This window comes from Urocitellus parryii, chromosome 15 (assembly GCF_045843805.1).
Source record: "Urocitellus parryii isolate mUroPar1 chromosome 15, mUroPar1.hap1, whole genome shotgun sequence".
Classification (NCBI taxonomy): Eukaryota; Metazoa; Chordata; class Mammalia; order Rodentia; family Sciuridae; genus Urocitellus; species Urocitellus parryii.
Genome location: NC_135545.1, coordinates 10,085,721 through 10,101,298, shown reverse-complemented (window position 1 = coordinate 10,101,298; position 15,578 = coordinate 10,085,721). Strand labels below are relative to the sequence as shown.

Sequence of the window (15,578 nt, the reverse complement as noted above, 5' to 3'; positions counted from 1 at the left end):
CATGTGTCATCTGTGGGTTGGTGCAGGGCCTTCAAACCCCACTTTGAAGCACACTAAGCTGGCAGCTGTGTGTTCCAGAACCCAGTGAGGCCTGCTTAGGCAGGGGGCCTGAGCCAGTAGGAGAGTTCTGCCCACATGTGTGGCCTGGAGGACCCACCTAGCACTCTCCATGTGGAGGATGGGCCAGGACTCTGTGCCCAGGGGCCTCTGGTGACAGGTCCAGGCCTCTCTCCCCGCCCTCGCTGCCCTGGCCTCACCCATACCAAGAACCGGGAGCACGGCTTTCTGTGCCAGTCCTGCTGTGCCCCAGGCACTGGGGGCTGGCCTTTCCCCTCACCCCCCCACTCTAAACCGGTCTGTCCAGCTATCCCCAAGGGGAGAACCTTCCCACCCCACCTTAGACACCCCAAGAAAGCCAGAGACCAGGTGCCTGGGTGTGAACAGGGGAGTATGATTTACTTGCAGAAAGGAAAGGCCAAGGAGGTTGGCAGTGTCAACAGGTGTCAAGAGGCTGGGGGGGGGCACTCTTATGCTCAGGCAACCTCGCCCACCTCGGGGTGCTTCTGCCGCAGGTGTTTGTCCAGGGTAGCACGCAGGCCAAAGGGCACACAGCAGTGTGGACACTCAAAGCGGGTGCTACCAGGCCCTAGGCCATGCATGCGGCGGTGACGGTTGAGCTTGCTGCTTTGGGCACAGGCATAGGGACACTGGTCACAGGTGTAGGGACGCTCGCCAGTGTGTGAGCGACGGTGCACGGTCAGGTTGCTGCTGTTGGTGAAGTGTTTCCCACAGAACTCACAGCTGCCCCCTGGCCCACGGCTCTTGCCAGCAGATTTGGGGGTCTTCTTAGGTGACATCTTCTGGCTCTTTGCAGGATCAGTTCTCTGTTCTTTGGCAATAGCTCCCCAATCACCCCCACCTGGGCCTGCCTGAGCCCCACTGCCAGGAGCCCCAGGTTCCTGAACACCTGCAGTAGCTGCGGCTCCAGCCCCCTCACCACTGCTGCACCGGAGGGTGCTGGCCGGGGCAGCAGCGTGGGCAGCTGGCTCTGGAGGGGCTGCAGAAGCCTGATCCTGGCTAGCATCAGCCAAGGAGGGACTCTGGGACAGCTGCCGGTGGGTCTTCTTATGGCGGTTGAGCTTGCTGCTCTGGGCGCAGGCATAAGGACACTGGTCACAGGTGTATGGACGCTCACCTGTGTGTGAGCGCATGTGTACCTTAAGATTGCTGAAGGAGCTGAGGGTCTTCTTGCACACTGAGCAGGTGGGGCTCCGCCGGGTGAGGCTACTCACACGGGAAACCTTGGCCTCAGCTGCTGGCCCTACCACTGCTGACACGGCCGCAGCCACCTCAGCCAGGCCTAGCAGGGGGGCCTCTGGGGCCTCCGATTCCGTCTGGTAGATGGATAGTCCGTGATCCCACTGGGCATGACGCAGCAATTTCCAGGCCCCTGTGAACTGTCTGCCGCAGCGGAGACAGCTCAAAGCCTTCACCTCCTTGGGTTCTGAAGAAGAGAAGGAGAAGCAGGGTGTCAGTGCTGGTGGATACAAGGATTATAGGTCACAGTAGCCAGCTAGACCCCTTCATGGGAAAGGCTCTACTCCAGGCACAAGAACTCTGCAGTAAGAACAGGTGGAAGCCCCCCACCCCCACCCCCAGGAAGCTCCTTAAGTAAGGAAAATCTCTAGTGAGTGCTAAGTACACCAGGATTGGGTAATTGAAATTTATTTTTTGTGTTGCTGGGGATGGAACCCAGGGCCTCATGCATACAAAAGCAAGTGCTCTAGCACCAAGCTGCATCTCCAGCAAGATGAAAAAGGTAAAAACTTCAGTCAGAGTGAAGGACAGAGGGGAATGTTGTATGGGATACAGGGTTAGGACAGCCTTGCTGGAGAGGTCACTAGGGTCTACAGGTGTAGCTCAGTGGGAGTGCACTTGCCTAGCACCAAGGTCCTGGGTTCCATCCCAGCACCCAAGGGAAAAAAAGGTGACCAAATTCAGAGAACATTTCTATGTGCTAGGTGCTGTGCCAGGGCTCAACTCCCTCAAAACTTTCCTTCAGGACAGGAAACGACCTCTAAAATAGACATTGCCTCCAATGTCACACAGCTTAGAAAGGGTGGAACTAGGATTTTAATCAGAAATCTGGGCAGTGGGGTCAGGGGTGGAAAACCTTTTTTTTTTTTTTAAAGATTTGATTTAATAATAAACAGTTCTTGATTACTAAGGGGGCTTCTCTGTTCTAGGCTCCATGCTTAGGGACATTCCGTCCCATGGATGAGGGGACGGAACCTGCCTGTCCGTTGCATGGACCCCTATAAGGTTTTCTCTAGACCCACTGGGTATTTTAAAGTGGACACTTTCTAGATGTACTTAGTTTTAGATTTTTCAAATCCTATAGACAGTTTTGGATGGGGTGGCCTTTCTGGACCAGTGTTAAAGTCAACAGCAGAGACTTGGGAGGCTCAGCCTGACTGGAGTCAAATTCAGACTTCTCTGCTAACTGGATGAGTGACCTTGAGCTAAACATACCCTCTCTGAGCCTGTTTCTTCAGCTACTAACTGTGGGGATCCTAGGGATTCCCTCCCTTCCAGGGTTTTGTGACCTTAAATATGGGACAGTTGAGAGCTTTGGTCCATACAGGCCCTCAAACATTAATCCAGCCTAGGATACCAAGGTGCCCACAATCAGGAGTCCAAGTATTATTCCAGGGAGTTCATGAGAGCCCTGCCCTCTCCCACCAGGCCACCCTCAGGCTGCAAACTAAAACCATCACAAAGCCCCGCCTCCTCTCTCCCACCAGCCACTGTCTCAGGCCCAGCCCTGAATATAATTCCACTTCCTAAGTCCAACTAGGACATTGGCTGGAGGCTATAAATTCATAGGTTTGAATGAATCCCACAGCCACAAACTTAGGAATCCTCAGAGGGTGTTAATTCCCTCAAGAGAAGGACACTAGGTGTCTTGCCACTGGCTCAAACCAGGGGCTTCCCAGCCCGGATTACTGGGAGATTCCACCATGGCACCAAGAGAGAAGCCCCTTCCCTAGCTCTGAACAACTGTCCCAGCACCTTGATCAACAGTGATGAAGAAATGGAAGGGAATGGCAAGCCTCCCCTTCCAGCTGGTCTCCAAGCCCCTCCCCCAGGCCACTGCCCTCCCAAGAGGTCCCTCTACTGCCACCCTGGTCCAGCCACCTGGCCAGTTATTTCTGTCCAAGGGGAAGGAGAAGTGAAACCAGATTGGGGGTGTGTGGCAAATCCCCAGGCCAGTTTTCTGGGGCTGGCCACACCCTGTGGGCCGCCCTCCTTCCCTGCCCAGCCCCCGCCCCACCCCCTCCCACCTCTAGTCCCTGCCCTAGGACGGGCAGGCCCTGGCCACGCCTAGGCTGCGCCCGGTGGGGAGCGAGAAAAGGGAAGTAATGCTCAGTGCCCTGCTTGTCCACCTCAGCCCCTCTCCAGCAGGAAGCCGAGCCCTTGAACTTCAGAGGGGGACTGAGCCTGTCGTTACTCACCTGAGCCCAGGCAAGGGCTGGGGCCTCTGAAGAGCTGACAGCCCAACTTCTTATGGTCCATGAAGGCAGTGATAGCCTCCAACGGGAAGGTCTGCAGGCAGCGGCCGCAGGTCAACAGATCTGGGTGTTTGTCGGTCCAGGGCTGGCGGTCTGCAGGGAGGAAGCGGGTGGTGAGCGCCGGGTGGGGCCAGGATGGGGGCCGGGGGTTCCGAGGGAGAGGGGAAACCCGAAGGTCAGAAGGGGGCTGGGACCAGGACGCGGCTAAGGCTGTCCCAGGGGCCCATGCGCAGGGCAGGGGTCCCACTTGGGGGCCACACATAAGGAGGGCTACCCCGGGAGCTCACCGGAAGGGTTCGGGGTCAGCGTCCAAAGAGCCCACTGGTTCCGCACCCCGAGGGCGGGGAGGGTGGCCCCGGCAGGCACGGAACCGGGAGAGTAGCGGGGCTCGCCTCCGAACCGCCCCGGCACCGACACCTCCCTCGGGGAGAAGGGCCCCGGCCCCAAGGCCTGCAGGGGCCGCACGTCTGGGTCGGGCTTCATTTCGATGACGAGGTCGGACATCTCCATCCCGTCGTCTAAGCTGGCGGCCGGCGCGGGGTCTACACGGCGGGGCGTGCTGCCGGCCTTGCGGCGGGACATGAGTCGCGGGCCGGGCGAGCGGGCGGCCTGGCGGCGGAGGACGCGCGGGCGCTGCACGCTCGGAGCGAGGCGCTCAGGTGAGTGGCTGCAGCGACCCGCCGCGAACTTTTACACGTGCTGGCCAGGCCGTGGCTCCGCCCACCGGGGGCGGAGCCTGACGGGAGAGGCCGGGGCGGCCCCGGCGGCCGCCAAACTCAATCCGCAGTCCCGACCCTCCGCCCTCGCCTTAGTGACCAAATCCGATCATTCCGAATTCTTCTGAGGAGACTCAGAAGTAGGCTTTACAGAGCCCATTTTCGGGCCGGTGAAACTGAGGCACGGGATGCCCCCACACACCCTTAGCGGGAAGGGGTCAGGCCACCTTTCTTACCAGGCACTAATAATCTGGACTATTCCATTAAACGTATTGCGGGAAAAAAACAAGTGGACACCATTTATTGAGTGCCTTCTGCGACCCGGCGCTGTTCTAAGGGCTGCAGATGCAGGAGTGAACAAAATCACAACTAACCCTGCCCTCTGGAGCTTAGGTGGCGGGGGAGACACTGAACACAGATAACCTGTGTCAACTGCGGAGCACCGTCCGTGATGACAGGCGCCAAGAAGCAAAATAAAGCTAGGGATGGGGACAGGGTAACCCCGTGCCAGCAATTTTCTCCCCACGCCGGGGCAGAGTAGCGCGGAGCTGAGACCGAGGGAGGTGCGGGAGTCGGTCTGGGCATTCAGGAACGCTCGTGGGTGTAAGGCGGGGCGGGGAGGGATTGAGTTCAGTGAGAAAATGGGGCTCCACCACACGGACCTTTGGTCAGTTTCATGTCTTTTGGTTTTCCTGAAACAAGCCCTGGGCGGGTTTTGAGCTGAGGAGGATTGTAATCATGTACATCTACTTTTTTCCTAGGCCACTAAAATCAAATAGCCCAGCAGGTGTGGTCATGCACGCCTTTAATCCCAGCGCCTGGAGAGGTTGAGGCAAGAGGATCACAATTTTGAGGCCAGCTTCAAAAATTAGTAAGACCATGGGCTGGGGATATAGCTTAGTTGGTAGAGTGCTTGCCTCACATGCACAAGGCCCTGGGTTTGATCCCCAGCATTCTCCCCCGCTCCACAAAAAACTTAGCAAGGCTTTTTCTCAACCTAAAAAATTAAAAGAACTTGGGCTGTGACTCAGCCAAAAATTGCCCCCAGGTTCAATCCTCAGTACCAAAACTAAAAACAAACAAACTACCTGCCCCTTCTTGGGCCCCTGGAACTTCTTTCCTCTAGCAATTCTATCTGCTGCTGTTTGAAGTGGCATTGACACTCTGCCCCACCCTCAGTCCTTTCTGAGTTTTTTTTTTCTTCCTGGCAGAGACCACGACACAGTATAGAACTGTTGACTGCCCCCCCCCCCAACCTAAGGCATACCCCCTGAGGTTAGGGTCAGGGTCTGTCCTACCACAGGTGTCCCTAGCCCAGCCCTGAGTGAATTCCTGATGCTGATCTCCTGGAGTTCCGCATATTGTCATTCAGGTCTCAGCTCAATTGTCCTCTCTGGAGCAGAAGGCCTCCCTGACCGCCTATCTAAAGTAGCCCCACCCTGCTGAAGGCCTTGCAAATTACCCTCGATGACCTCCATCTGTCCTAGTTCCCTTTTGGACCTCAGTTTCCCCAGTTCTCAAAAGAATGTTAGAACCAGAGGGTTACCCGAAGTGGCCACCTCTGACCACCCAATGAAGCTCCCAACCCTGCCACACACGAATGCTGTGCCCCTTATTTTAGTTCGTTTTGCAGTACTGGGGTTGAGCTCAGGAGTGCTTTGCCACTGAAGGACATCCTCAACACTTTTTTATATTTTATGTTGAGACAGAATCTTGCTAAATTCCTGAGACTGGCCTTGCAATCCTCCCTGCCTCAGCCTCCTGAGTCACTGGGATTATAAATGGGAGCCACTACTGGGCTAGGATTATTTCATTTTATTTTTGGCATCCAGTTATCACGTGCTGAAAGATCCCATTTATGTTTATGTATTTGCTCATTTATACTCTCTTCTATTTTTCCCGCCCCCTCTAGAATGCAAGTTGTGAGATGGCAAAGGGAGCCCTGGTCTGGTTCAGAGCTCCTCTGCCTCATGATTCAGTCAGCAAGTACGAATTGACCTCCTTTTATGTGTCTGGCGTCTTTCCACAGATATTTGCAGAGCACTCGTGTGCCAGGCCCTAGGAAAGCCGAGGTACTCAGGATCCCTGCCCAAGTGGACTTTAACGAGGGGAGGAAGCGAGTTCGGCCCGGGCCTAGAGCTGAGAGGTTCCCGTTTCCTCATTCAGGGTCTCAGTTTTGTAAACCTGGCCAGCAGGGAGAGCTGGAGGACAAAATGACCCTCTCGTCCATCTCAGCTGCTGTCCTTTAAGCCTATTTCCCCGTCCGCGGCTGCAGATAGCAAGGTTGCCACGGGGGAGGTGGCGTTCCCCCGGGAAGTGCGGGGTAGGAGCGTGTCGGTGCCGCGGGCGGGGGCCAAACGCTAAGCTCTGCCCTTGACCCAGCCGCGGGGAAGACTTTCCCTCTATGAGCCTCAGTTTCGTGCTCCGTAAAATGGGCACCCCAGACGCCCCCAACTAACAGGCTGGCCCCAGGTCAACGTGCTGGCGGGGCGGTGACCAGGGCGGTGCCGGAGCCAAGCCTCCCAGCCGGCCGCGACCACGTGGGGCGGCAGCGGCAGCAGCGGCAGCAGCGGCAGCAGCAGCGGCGGCGCGGGCGGAACCCAGGCTCGTAGGCTTGCTGCCCGCCCGGGCCTCTGCAGCGAGGGCCCCGGCGGAAGTGTGGGCGCCAGAAGCTGTGGACCTGGGTGAGTACGGGGTGGCGGTGGGGAATCAAGGGCAGGTTCCCGGCCCCGGGAAGGCCCGGAGTGGCGGGAAGAGGCGGATCGCGCCGGCCGCAGGTGGCGGAGGGGGCAGGCGGAGTGCTGTCCCTCGGGGGAGTAAGGAGGACCTGCATGATAACAGTAGCAGCGGTGGCAGTCAGGAGACCCCCGTCTTCCCCTGGGTGGAACCACGGGTTTCCTCGGAGCCTGGAGGTGGGAGGAACGTCCAGCCCAACGCCCAGGGCGTGGTGGGAAGTGGACGCCTGGGGGCCGGGAGGACCTACTTAGTATAAGAAAAGGAGAGCCATTAGTGGCCCCGAGGAACTGAAAGAAAACTGACCTGCCCCCAGGGGCGGAGGAGAGGCGTGTTTAGGGTTCAGACCTGCTCAGGTGGCCCCATTTAACAAATTTGCCTCGAGACAGGGCATCCCAAGGTATGTGCCTGGTCACGTCTGCTGTCTGCTCAGTTGGGTCCTGCCCTTGGCTGTTAACCTGTTAACTCAGCTGGTTCCCTACCCTGGCAGCTGCAAAGGGTTGGCCCAATGTTGCTTGTCCACTGAGCTCTTCCTTTCTCATTTTCTTAAGCGTGCCCTGAGGCCCCAAGCAGGGAGATCAGTGAATCCCCTTCCTCTGCCTGGACCTAAATGATGAGATCTAGTCTAAAGGGTTGGTTTTTCAAGTGGTGGCAAATGACTTTGGACATTTTTCCTGAAACCTTTGGGCAGGAAATCCCTGCCCCCCCACCCCCCACCCATTGGATTAAGATGATAAAGGCCTCTAGGGCCGGGTACCAGGGAGAATAGATTAGCCCGCGCTGGCCTTTCTTGGACATGCTGTGTAAGGTTTCTCAAACCTGTTTCTTATCAGGTCACACCTTGGCTCCAAAACCCTCAAGGGCTTCCCCTGGACTGTGGAAAAAGTTTGTCCTTGTGCATAGGGTAGGGTGAGAGCCCCTGCTCCATTGGCTGTAGGCCCTGTTGGCTCCCTTGCCTGCCACTCTGCAACCTGTATCAGGTAATGATTCAACATCTTCCAACTTCATTTGTACTTTTAGGAAAGTGACAAGTCCACCCACTGGCCCTTCCTTCATTTCGTTTTTTTTTTTTTTTAACATTTATTTTTTAGTTGTAGATGGACATGATACCTTTATTTTTAAAATTTTATTTTTTATGTGGTGCTGAGGATTGAACCCAGTGCCTCACGCATACTAGGCAAAGGCTCCACCTCTGAGTCACAACCCCAGCCGCTATTTATTTATTTTTTTAATAGGCTTTAACATAATTTTTTAGCTGGTAGTGTGGGCCCATAATCCCATCTACTCTGGAGGCTGAAGCAGGAGGATTGAAAGTTCAAGGCTAGCCTGGGCAGTTTAGGAAGAGCCTGTCTTAAAAAAAAAAAAAAAGAAAAAAAAATGGAGACTGGGGCTGGGGATGTAGGTCAGTGATAGAGTGCCCCTGAGTTCAATCACAAATACCTGCATCCAACAAAGTAAAAACCCCCTAAAACAATGTGTTTGGCCACTTGTTTAATTCCCATCTGGGAGACCTCAGTGTTTATCTTTTTTTTAATATTTATTTTTTAGTTTTAGGTGGACAAAATATCTTTATTTTTTATTTTTATGTGGTGCTGAGGATCAAACCCAGTGCCTCATGCATGCTAGGCGAGTACTCTACCACTGAGCCCACAACCCCGGTCCTGAGTGTTTATCTTAAAATACTGAAATGTTAACTTAGTTTGGAGAAAGGCCCTGGGGACTGGTGACAGTGGTCAGATAAGTTTTTTAAATGTAAATAGCCCTTAATCCCATTCCCCTCAGTCTCCTGCATTAGGAAAAAAAAAATTGGTGTCTCCCTTGACCACCTTTTCTTTAGTTTACACTTTGCATCCTTCAAGGAGAGCTCACAACCTTAAAAACATACCCATATCTGACCTTCTTTCCCCACCCTCTCCTAAACACTGTCATTTACCTGGGCCATACAGTGACCTCACCTACTTCTCCCAGTGTCCCCAGTCTGTTCTTTGGGCAGCAGTGAAAACGAAGGCCAGATCCCCGTTTTTCCTACAAAGATTCAGAACCACTTTTGTGCTCCCATGTCTCTCAGAATTGAGGCCCAAATTATTTTTATTTTATTTAAAAATTTTTGTTGTTGTATATGGACATAATGTCTTTATATATTTTTACGGGGTGCTGAGGATCAAACCCAGTGCCTCACACATGCTACCCACATCTCCAACCCTAAGGCCCCATTTTTTTTTTATATCTTTATTTTGTTGGTTTATGTTGATGTGGTGCAGAGGATCTAACCCCGTGCCTCACATGTGCAAGGTAAGCATTCTACCACTGAGCCACAACCCCAGCCCCTGAGGCCCAAATTCTTATCACAACCCATAAGGCTCTCCATCCAACTCTCATCACCCTGTCTGCTCCACACTGACCTCCTGACTGTGCCTCAAGTGCACCATCAGGAGGCCGCTATAGTGATGCGCCTTTGTGTTTGCTGTTGCCTCTAGCTGCGTCCTTCCATAACCCTGCTCCCTGCATCTATCCCCTCCTCACTCAGGACCTTGCTCAGATATGTCCGCCCTTCCTGGACACCACTTTCCACCCCCTCCATTTGACTGGGTGCTGCCCCCTCTGAGCTCCTTCCTTCCCACTCTGCCCACTTTGGTCTGCCCTCTTGCCTGGGGATGAGAGTGTGTACCCCACTGGATGTTAAGCCCATGGGGCAGGAATGGATTGGGCTGTTTGAGTCCCTAGATTTGCTCTCAAGACCCCCTAGCATGGGCTTGGCCCAAGAGCAGGCACAGTGATGATGGTATTGATCATATTGGATAAAGTGGATGGGTGAATCATTTTCTTTTAAGCATCTTGATTTGCTTTATTCTGTGATTCTAGAATCAGGCACCTCTTCATTCCATAAAATCAAGGAAGTGTTCCCTGGGTGTATGAGTCTTTACAAGTCTTCAAAAAATATATACAGAATCTCCCCTGCCCTACACCTGGTCAGCCAGTCCCCATTAACCAGTGGGATGCAGTTGTGAAGTAATCAAACCTGTCACCCTCTCTGAGCCTTATGTTGGTGGGACAGGCAGCTTGTGGGTAGATAGGTACACTCGGGCACTTTGTAACAGCATGTCCATCAGGATAGGAGTCCCCAAGTATGATTACAGAGCTAAGAAATTCCTAATGAGGCCATCCCTGGGATGACATTGCAGTGCAAATGTGACTCACATTCGTGATGGGGCTGGTGTGAACACTACCGTAAGTCAGTGGCATAAAAGAATAGTACAGGGGGCTGGGGTTGAGCGCAGTGGTAAAGCGCTTGCTGAGCATGTGTGAGGCACTGGGTTGACTCTCAGCCACTGGTATAAACAAATAAATAAATAAAGGTCATCAATAACAAAAATTTTTAAAAAAGAAAGAATAGCACATACAATTATGGACAGTATGTAATATTTGATATTGACAATAAATAACCATGTTACTGTTGTGTGTATTTGTGATGCCATGTGTTTTATCACTAGAGTGTGCTCTTATTTATTTTTTTTAAAGCAGCCTCTGTTCATGTGCTCTGAATCTATTGCATCAGGAGGCCACTATAGTGAGCCATGTATGCCACCTAAGTTTGTGCAGGGACACTATGATTTTCACACAGTGGTGGAATCCCATGCTTCTCAGGAGGTACTCCTGTTGTTAAGTGTACATATGGGACAGTAAATACATATTGTCGGGAGGTGGTAGTGCCAGTGTCATGTGTCTATAGTCCCCACCACTGGGGATGCTGAAGCAGGGGGATTTCTTGAGCCCAGGAGTTCAAAACCAGCCTGGGGCTGAGTACAGTGGGGTACGCCTGTAATCCTGGTGTCCCAGACTGAGGCAGGAGGATTACAAGTTCTAGGCCAGCTTCAGTAATTTAGCAATCTCAAAATTTAGAAAAGGGCTAGAGATGTAGCCCAGTGGTAAAGTGCCCCTAGGTTCAATCCCTAATGCCACACACACAGAAAAAGGGAAAAAAAAAAAAAAAAGAGTGTACCTGCCTGTAGAGATGATATTTGAGCAGCAAAAAGTGAGCTATGCTTCTGGAAATATATGATCTCCTATCTGAAAGAGGGTTCCAGGCAATAATAATGGCAGGTACAAAGTCCCTTGGGCTTTGTTTGGACTGAGGTTGCATACACCTGGAACAGAGGGTAGTGGGGTGGGAGATGAGGTCAGAGAGGTGACAGGCCTTATAGCTTCTGTAGTGGTGTGGGCTCTTGCCCTGGTTAAGGTGGCTCCCGGACTTAGTTGTAACAGCATCCCTCTGACAGCCAAGGTGGGGAATGTACTGGGGTGACAGTAGAGACCCAGGAGCCCAGTGGGGAGGTCTCTGTGATTGCCTGATGGGAGGTGATGGTGGCTGCACCCAGGAAAAGGCAGAGTAGTGGTGGGGAGAAGCTGTGGATTCTGGATGGCTTTTAACTTGAAACCCAAGCTTTGCTAATAGAATCACAAAGTGGCTTCGAGAAAGTGAGGCGTCTGGGGATGGTCCCCCTGGCTCTCTGGACAGTCACCACCCTCCCACTCACACTTCTCCCCACTACCCTAGTCTTTTTTTTTTTCTTTTTTAGGTGCTAGGGTGGAACCCAGGGCCTTACATATGCTAGACAAGGGCTTTGCCACTGAGCCAATCCCAGCTCAAGGTCTTCATCATTTTTGGGGGGTACTGGGGATTGAACCCGGGGACTTTTTACCACTGAGCTACATCCTCAGCCCTTTTGTTTTACTGTGAGACAGGGTCTCACTAAATTGTCCAGGCTGGCCTTGAATTTGTGATCCTCCTGCCTTGGCCTCCAGTAGCTGAGGTTACAGGTGTGCACCTTCATACTGAGCCTTTTTTTCTTTCCTCATTTAGTTTTGCGGCACTGGGGCTTGAACCTGGAGCCTTGCGCATGCCAGGAAAGCGCTCTACCACTGAGCTACATCCCTAGTCTAGAAAAGCTTTTTTTTTTTTTTTTTTTTTGTACCAGGGATTGAATCTAAGGATGCTTAACTACTGAGCAACATTCCCAGCCCTTTTTAAAATATTTGGGTGTATGAATCTTTACAAGTCTTCAAAAAATATTTACTGAATAATCCCTCCTACCCTACACCTGGTCAACCAGTCCCCATTAACTAGTGGGATGCAGTTGTGAAGTGTTCAGTCCTGTCACCACCTCTGAGCTTTATGTTGGTGGGGCAGGCAACTTGTGGGTAGATAGGTACACTCAGGCGCTTTGTATAACAGTGAGAGAAAGGGTCTCATTGAGTTGCTCAGGGCCTCACTAAGTTGCTGAGGCTGATTTTGAATTTGTGATCCTCCTGCCTCAGCCTCCTGAGCCACTGGGATTACAGCTTTGTGCCACCACTCCTGGCAGCAAAACAATTTTTTAGTAGACTTTTTTTTTTTTTTTTTTTAGTTGAAGACGGACACAATACCTTTATTGCTATTTATTTTAATTTAGTTGTCAAAGGGTCTTTATTTTATTTATTGTGGTGCTGAGAATCGAACCCAGTGCCTCACACATGCTAGGCAAGTGCTCTACCACTGAGCCACAAACCCAACCCAATATAACATTTTTGATGCATGAAAATTATATAAACCTAGAATCATTGGAATCACCTCCCCCTGGGGTACTGGGTGCCCAGTCCTTGTCAGTCTCCTCCTCAGTCACTAGGTTTTTGAGGGCAAGGGACTAAACTACAGACGAGCCTCTGTCCTCCTCTCAGTCTCCTGCTCACAAAGCCAGTGTGTTCTACATGCATTTAACATCATGGCAGCAGCACTTAACGTGTCCCCGGCCTGAGTTGAACACAGTACTTGGGTTCAGTCATTTGGTCCCCAAGCTAACTCTAAGGGAAGTCCCTGCTTACAGACGGGGAGACCAAGGCCCAGAACCATGAAGCAGTTTCCCGGCCCCATCTACAGGAGCCTGTTAAATCCTGATAAGGGCGCAGGAGGCATCAGTCCTGTGTCCATGATCATTCTTATTATTTACTTGCTGTGAGGGATGGAGCCCAGGGCCTCGCATAAGCCAGGCAAGGCTTTACCACTGAGCTGTATCCCCAGCCGGGACTGTCTCTGGACTGAGGTCACGCGCCAAGCCTGGTGGAAAGGTGTTTCACCCTCACTAGAGGGGGAGCAGGACTTGCTGAGCCTGGTCTTTGGGTCACGGTGGGAACAGCAAGGTGGCTGCTTTGAAGCCACCTGAGGGAAAGGACATCCAAGCAGAGACAGGAGGAGACCCTGTGGGAGCCAGGCTTTGTGCCCAAGGACCAGTGAGGAGACCAGTGGCAGTGGGGACAACAAGAGTGGCGCCCACTGAGCTGGCAGGGCCTTGTGGGCTGTGGCTTTGGCTTTGAGAAAGAAGCTGGTGGAGGGCGGGAGCGGAGAGGATGTGAGCTGCCTGGTGTGTTAACAGGGTGCTTTGGCCAAGTGGGGGGCGCAGCTGTGGGGGATGAAGATGAATCAGGGAGGAGGAGCCGACTGTGGCAGTCTAGGCGAGAAGTGACTGGGGTGGCATCAGGATAGAGGCAGAGGAGGGGCTGAGAAGGGGGAGGGTGTGATGAACATAATATAGCTTTATAAGCCTTTGTCTTTTATGAACTTGACTTTGTTTGTTTTTAGTCCAGACTAGTTTTGTTGGTTTGTTATAAAATGTTTCTCAATTTTGAGTTTGGTAATCCATTTTTGGAATGAATACCAGAGATGTGGTTCTGTCCTTGGTGTCATTACTGGAGCTGTTGGCTTCAGTCGCCAGGTAAAGGGGGTGTCCGTCAGGTGTCTCCACTATGAAGTTACTGCTTTCCCTTTACAGAGAATAAAGATCTTAGGAGGAGGTACTTTAAGACAACACAGATATTCTATTCCTCATCAAACTTTAATCCCCAAATCTTCACATCCATTGATGATTTTTCCAACACATTGTTCCTCTTACGTTCATTACTTGACATTCTATAGTAAGGAAGACCTTCCTGGCTCCCCCTTTATTTGTTCATTTATAATTATTATGGACTCTGGTTTCTGTTTCTTCCAGTAGTTGTGGTCTGTAACTATCATTATGTTCAAGTTCAAGTCCTTCCAGATTTGGCCAGCAGGGGCCCTTTCCAGCTGGCTCCTGCACAGGCGGGAATCTTTTTGGAAGCAGGATTTCCTGATGGACTGGGTGGTTTGTGTGTATGAGAGAGAAGGCTGAGGGTCATTAGCAATATTTATTGCCTAGAACTGGGATAAAGTTTTGATAAAAGTAGATCAAAGTCCCTTCCTTCGTGGGGCTTATGTTTCTGTGCTGTAACACTTTGATTCTGGCCCAAGTCACTGGGGGAATGGTGGTGCCATTTCCCAGGAGGCGGAGAGCTAGGGGATACTGGCCCAGGTTTTAGGAGAATCAGTGTTTTAGACAGGTTGAGATGCCTGGAAGAACAGTGTCTGCCCCCCTCCTCAAGCCCTGAACCCCCACTTAAAGACTTCCCTGTTCTTCACTCAACAGCCAGCACAATGCAGACGCCATTGGCCATTCCTGTGCCTGTGCTCCGGCTCCCCCGGGGCCCCGACGGCTTGAGTCGTGGCTTTGCCCCTGATGGACGCAGGGCCCCCCTGAAGCGCGTAGCTACTGAAATCCAAGAGTGTCCCATCCTTCAAGAATCTCCAGAATCCCAGGAACAGCAGGCCCGAGCTGCCCTTCGGGAGCGCTACCTCCGCAGCCTGCTGGCCATGGTGGGTCGCCAGGTGAGCTTCACACTGCACGAGGGTGTGCATGTGACTGCCCACTTTGGAGCCACTGACCTGGATGTGGCCAACTTCTACGTGTCGCAGCTGCAGACTCCCATAGGGGTGCAGGCTGAGGCACTGCTTCGATGTAGTGACATTATTTCATACACCTTCAAGCTGTGAAGACAATATTGTGGTCACCCTTCTGCTGTGGTCTTAGCCACAGTATCGCAGGCCTCCAAATGTTCCTGAGCCAGGCACTGTGGACCCCACAGAGTTCTGAGCTCCCTGGGAATTTGAACCAAGCACCTCTGGATTTTTGAGGCCTCCAGGGTCTAGTTGTAAAGGTCTGCAACCCTAGGACTTCCAGATCTCGTTGAAAGGAATGCTCTATCTTGTAGAACTCTGGACTCTACAGAAATATGGGCCAGTGCCAGTTCCTGAAGACCCGGGTGGGAGGGTGGGGGCTGGAGAAAGATGAACCGCTTTGGAGAGTTTGCAGAATTCAACCACCCTGAAGATAACGCCCCGAAGCTCCCCTCCTGCCAAAGAACCAATTATTCCAGGAAAATTTGACTTCTGTTTTTCATTTTCTATGTATTCCATGGGGGATGGAGTCAAATTTAGGAGTTGTTAGAATGGTTATCCAAGGGCGGAATCCTGTGGGGCTGGATACAGATGGTGAGGAGCTTGGACAAAGGTGCAGGGATTGTGTCACCCCGGGTCCCAGGGAGACCCCTGGAGACCCCTGAATGGGGGCTCGGGACCTAATTTTGGGGTGGGCCCGATGGACCTTTACAAGGCCACGGCATGGCTCTTATTGGGTCACTTGGTCTTGCACAGGTGCTCATGGCAAGCCGC

At 52.4% G+C, this 15,578-nt stretch overlaps 2 protein-coding genes across 6 annotated transcripts; one reads left to right on the top strand and one right to left on the bottom strand.

Moving 5' to 3' along the window:
• Positions 1–533: 533 nt before the first annotated feature.
• Positions 534–4,218, bottom strand: Znf296 (zinc finger protein 296). Its single transcript, XM_026403682.1, has 3 exons — positions 3,860–4,218; positions 3,516–3,665; positions 534–1,504 (listed from the first exon to the last, which is right to left on the bottom strand). Exons 1-3 carry the CDS (start codon positions 4,152–4,154, stop codon positions 534–536), a joined length of 1,416 nt encoding a protein of 471 aa, XP_026259467.1. The 5' UTR covers positions 4,155–4,218.
• Positions 4,219–6,455: 2,237 nt separating this feature from the next.
• On the top strand, positions 6,456–15,168 carry Gemin7 (gem nuclear organelle associated protein 7). Of its 5 annotated transcripts, none has more exons than XM_026403783.2 (3): positions 6,460–6,972; positions 7,855–8,001; positions 14,497–15,168. In XM_026403783.2, exon 3 carries the CDS (start codon positions 14,505–14,507, stop codon positions 14,898–14,900), a length of 396 nt encoding a protein of 131 aa, XP_026259568.2. In that variant the 5' UTR covers positions 6,460–6,972; positions 7,855–8,001; positions 14,497–14,504; the 3' UTR covers positions 14,901–15,168. The 5 variants fall into 5 exon arrangements, with proteins under 5 accessions (XP_026259566.2, XP_026259568.2, XP_026259567.2 ...); XM_026403782.2 differs by lacking the exon at positions 7,855–8,001 and having other exon boundaries at positions 6,461–6,571; positions 6,761–6,972; XM_026403785.2 differs by lacking the exon at positions 6,460–6,972 and adding an exon at positions 7,086–7,104.
• Positions 15,169–15,578: the final 410 nt, after the last annotated feature.